Source organism: Bactrocera neohumeralis, unplaced genomic scaffold (assembly GCF_024586455.1).
Source record: "Bactrocera neohumeralis isolate Rockhampton unplaced genomic scaffold, APGP_CSIRO_Bneo_wtdbg2-racon-allhic-juicebox.fasta_v2 ctg7644, whole genome shotgun sequence".
In the NCBI taxonomy this organism is placed as follows: Eukaryota; Metazoa; Arthropoda; class Insecta; order Diptera; family Tephritidae; genus Bactrocera; species Bactrocera neohumeralis.
The window spans coordinates 1-5,022 of NW_026094420.1; the positions used below are offsets into that span (position 1 = coordinate 1).

Genomic DNA, 5,022 nt, shown 5'->3' on the forward strand with positions numbered 1-5,022 from the left:
TGATGTATGGCGCGTACTGCGTGCTCTTCTGGACCCTCTTGGTGGAGCTTTACTTCACAAAGGAGCACAAGAAAATTCTCTCGTCCTCGCGCGCCGCGAGGACGTCGTGGTGAAGGAGATGGAAAAGGAGAAGGAGAGAGTGAAGAAGTCGTCGCCGCCAACAATAGTCGATGACGTTGTCGCGGTGGACAAGTCGAGCAAGGCGCTGCACCCGGACCACTTTCCACAAGACCTCATTCAAAAGAACCAAATCCATCAGAAGAAAAACGCAGGGACCTAAACAAAGAAAAAAAAAGGAAAGAGAGAGCGGAAGGAAGGAGAAGAGGCGGGGATGGGGGGGGGGGGGGGAGGTGCAGACCGATAGACACGAGCACGGATGAATGAGGAAGTGACAGTCTCCATCCATCCACCCTTCCTTCTTTCCTCCCTCCCTCCTTCCTTTTTTTTTTTTCTCTCTCTCTCTCGTTTTGTTTTCCTCCCATCATCGCCTCTTACATGTCTTCTCTTTCTCTTCCTCCCCCACTCTCTTTTCGTCTGCTGATGTCATTTTGTTTTTGTGTGTTTTTTGTTTTGACGCATGACGGCATGACAACACCAAAAAGGAAAAGTAAAGAAAGGAGAGAGAGAGAGAGAGAGAGAGAGAGAGTGTGTCTGTGTGTGCGTTGCATGAAAAGCACATACAAGAAGAGCTATGTTTTTTTTTTTTCTTTCCTCTTTGGCCAGCTCTTTTTTTCTTTTTCTTTTTCTTTTTTTTTCTTTTCACACCTCTCTAACTGTGTGTCCATATATATATGTGTGTGTGTGTGTACACTGTATTCTTCGAAAAACAAAAACGAAAGAAACAGTCGAGCTTCAATCCTCATAGAACACGAAAGGTCTGCGTCCTTTACTTTTTTCTCTTTTCTTGTTCTTTTTCCTTTTCTTTTCTTGTTTTTTTTTTCTTTTGGCCGCTGTGAAAAGGGTGACAAGAGGTGTGTGCGGACGCTCAGGGAAGAAACGAAGGAACAACATGGAAAGAGAAAGAGGCGGAGAGACAACAAAAGGCAAAAAAAATGAAAGGTGGAGCGGGAACGCACCGTAGCGGCTTCTCTCTCTCTCTCTCTCTTTCTCATCACTCAATCCTTTCTTTTCTCTTCTTCGCCGTTATCGTCTCTCTCCTTATTCACATCTGTCCCCTCTCTCGGTTACTCCTTTTTTTGTTTTCTCCCTCACTCTTTGTGTTTTTTTTTGTGTGTGTGTGTTCTGCTTTCATTGAATGCCCTTAGTTGGTATTCTTTTTGTTTTTGTTTTTGTTTTGGGGTTTTTTTTTTTTGCGCGCGCATTTGTCGTTTCACATCACATTGTCTTCTCTTTTCCGCACTTTTTGCTTTCTAATAGTTGATATGGTTTCCCTCTTTAGCCGTTTCTGCTCGGTGTTCATTCTTTTTTTTTCCCCCCATTGCTTTTCTTTTTTTGTTGTGTGCGTCTCGCTACCTCTTCCCTCCGTCTCCCCCCGTCTCCTCCTCTTTGTTTTTTTTTTTTTTTTTTTTTCTTCCACCGCTACCCATTTTGATGCACAGTTCTTCGAAATGCTCTTTTGCACGCAATGCACAACGTTGCATGCACACACACACACACTCCTGTTCTTTTCCACCTACTCCCTTTTCATCTTACACCTTCCCCCCCCTCTTTCCTCAGTTTCTCTCCAAAACAGAAACGGAAAAAGCGGAAGAGTGTTTCTTTTTTTTTTTTTTTGTGTGTGGTGGTGGTGCGGTAGTGGTGGTACCTTCCGATGTGTTTTGTGCTTTGTCTTTCTCTTACTCATTTTTATTCTTGCAACACAAAATACTGATCCTCTTCCTTCGTCCGTTGGGTTCATGCAGTCGCGCCACCAAACACAGTTATCTTTTTCCTGATCCTTTTTCTTTCGCGCTTCTCTGTTGCTGCTGCTTTTTCTATACCTTGTGAAGGAGTGCCTTTCCACAACACATAAAAAAAAAAAAAAAGAGAGAGAGACATGATGATTCCTCTTTCTTTTTTTTTCAAGATAAAACTTGTCCTGCTATCCGCGCTTCATTGAATGCTACGCGCGCGCACACACACAACACCGATTGCGACACAAAAAGAAAAGAGCAAAATATTCACTTCTGAGCATGAACATGGCGAGAAAAAAAAAAACGTCTGCACCGCTCTTAGCCTCATCCACTGGTTCGGCGAGGAAGGAGAGGCCGAGACTTCGACGACGGAACCGAGTGACTGGAAATCTTTTTTTTTTTTTTTGAGCTCTCATGTGTGTGTGTGTCTCTTTGTAGATCATGTTTTTTTTCTTTTTTCTTTCTTTCTTTGAATCCTCCGAGCGGCACACAACAGGCAAGCAGAAAAAAAAAGAATCGAAACAAAGAAGAACGAGAAGAAGAAAAAAAGGCGGCGGCTCGACGATGGCTTTGACGTCGGGGGTGTTCTCAAAAAAATAATAATAATAGAAGAATGAAAAATGAAAAAAAACAGTTTATTTTTGTCATTCCCTCAAAAACTATCTTTCACTTTCACTTTCACTTTCTCTCTTTCTGTTTCCCGTTGTCTGTATCCGCGCATGGCCAGTCTTGGTTCTGTCCCTCAAGTTTTCTTCTTGTCCTCTTTTTTGTTTTGGTTTTAACCCTTTAGACATCTCTCTTTCTCCTTTTTTTTTAAAGATCCACACACACACACACACACACACACACTCCTCTTTTCTACCTCTCTTTTCTTCTTTCTTCTCCTTTCTCTCATACCCTCTTTCACTCTTACTCACACACAACGAGAGAGCGAAAGAAGGAAGAGAGGGAAAGAAAGAAAGAAACTGTACACGATTTCTGCGGAGTTACTTTTTTTTCCTTCTTTTTTTTTGTTTTGTTTGTCTGTCTCTTCGTGAGCCCCTTTTGTAAATAAAACTTAAAAAAAAAAACGAAACGCGAATAGGTGAGCGTTTTCTCTCTTTTTTTTTAACTTTTTGTGTGCTTTTTTGGTGTGTGTGTGTTTCTTTTTTTGTTGTTGTTGGTGTTGTTTAACACACGCAAAAAAAAAAAAAAAAACAGGAGAGATGGAGCTCCTCACCCGCCACCTGCAGTCCATCAGTGACACCATCGACTTCCCGTACATGACCATTTGGCTGGAGGACTGGCTCGACCTTCCCATTTATGCGGCCGGCCTCTATTTGGTCCTTGTCCTGTGGGTGCCAGAGAATGTGATGAAGGATCGAAAGCCATTCAACTTGAAGCTCCTGAACACACTGTGGAACTTTGCGCTAACAGCGTACTCTTTTATCGGCGTGTACTACTGCCTCCCGCGGCTTTTGAGATGGTCTTCGCGAGAAGCATTTCAGGCCTCGAACCCTCATCGCTTCGTTACACAAAGAACATGACACCGTCCATGCTGCGAAACATTGAGATCCCAGCGAACTTTGTGGAGGGCGGTGATGTCCCCGTGAAGCTCCGCGGCAGCCTCGACACGTCCATCTGTGTTTGGAAGGATGACATGTACCGCCGCGGTGTGATTGGTCTGCTGACCCTCTCCTTCATGCTCTCCAAGATCCCGGAGATGCTCGACACCGCGTTTCTTGTATTTCAGAAGAAGAGCTTCCCATTCCTCCACTGGTACCACCACACATCGGTGATGCTGTACTGCTGGCATGCCTGGATCACGCCCAGCAGCTCTGGCCTCTGGTATGCGGTCATGAACTTCTGCGTTCACAGCCTGATGTACCTCTACTACTCACTCTCCTCCCTCGGCTACCGAAAGCAGATTGCTCCCTTTGCCCCACTCATCACCTTTTTGCAAATTGCGCAGATGTTTGTCGGCAGCTTCATCTGCATGTATGTGTTCGCGCGCTATCAGTGGTTTGGTGGTTGTGATTGCAGCCCATCCAATGCGCGTCTGGCCCTCGCGATGTATGCGAGCTACCTCTATCTTTTCTCGGAGTACTATGTCAAGCGGTATGTCCTGAAGACCTCCGCGAAGGGCAAACAAGACGCGAAGATGGCGGCGGAGACGTCTTCCACCTCGCTGCGGTGGAGAACGGTGACCAATCGCAGAGGAAGAAGAAGAATTAGATAACAACGGTGGAGGGGGGGGGGGGAACCGCAAAAAAGGGGGGGAAAAAAAAAAAGGAGAAGGACAGGAAAGAAAAAGAGAAAACAAAAAGCGAAAAGAAGCGCGAACAAGAACAAGAACAACAACACAAAAAAAAAGGCACAAGTACATCTAGGTGTTTCTTTTTTTTTCTTCCGTCTCTTTTTCCTCTTTTTTTCGGAATCACTTCCTCCATCATCTCTTCTACCTCTACTCCCCATCCCCCACCTTCTTTTTTTCTAAGCCAAGTCGCTTTTAAATGAAAAATGAATTGTTCTTTTTTTTGTGTGTGTCTCTCTCTTCATGCGCGTGTGTGTGTGTGTGTGTGTGTGTTTCTGCGTTTTTTTTTTTTTTCTTTCCCTACTTTTTTGTTCCTCCAAAAAAAGCTCTATTTTGTTTTTGTTTTTTGTTTCTTTTGTGTGTGTGTTTTGAGTCTCGATCCTCGATTCTATTTTCACCCACACACACAACACACACATTGCATTCCCTACTATAAGTAATCATTTCCCTCCCTCTTCTTTTTTGTCATGTTTTTTTTTTCCTCCTTTAATAGCAACACAAAAAAAAAAAATGAAAGAAACAAAAAAAAGCGGTTTTGGTTCTGCAAAAGAAAGAAAGAGAATGAACGCAAGAAAACGGTGGAGGAAGAGAAAAAAAAGATGTGCGTCTCACCTCTCTGTGCACGCAAGGCGAACAAGCGACAGCACACAGAGAAAAAGAAGACGAAGAGAGGGAAAGAGATGATATGTGTGTGTGTGTGTATGTGAGAAAGATGATGCTGAACATCTTCTTTTTTTTTCTCCTCTCACTTTCTTCTTCTTTTGCTTCTCTCTCCGTCCAGATCTCCTTTCATCACTCTCACCTCTTCCCCTCTCCTTCCTCTTTTCCTTACCAACCGAAATAGCTCCTACAGCTCTCACTTTTAAAAGGAAAGAA

The 5,022-nt window shown here is 43.7% G+C and overlaps 1 protein-coding gene across 1 annotated transcript; it reads left to right on the plus strand.

Annotated features, from left to right (window-relative positions):
- Positions 1–3,058: 3,058 nt before the first annotated feature.
- LOC126767542 (elongation of very long chain fatty acids protein 6-like) lies at positions 3,059–4,025 on the plus strand (the record flags this gene model as incomplete). The annotated part of the gene is given in 2 exon segments (XM_050485012.1): positions 3,059–3,308; positions 3,311–4,025. Coding segments are annotated over 2 exon segments (965 nt in total), but the record flags the coding sequence as incomplete, so codon positions are not given.
- Between the last annotated feature and the right edge of the window lie 997 nt (positions 4,026–5,022).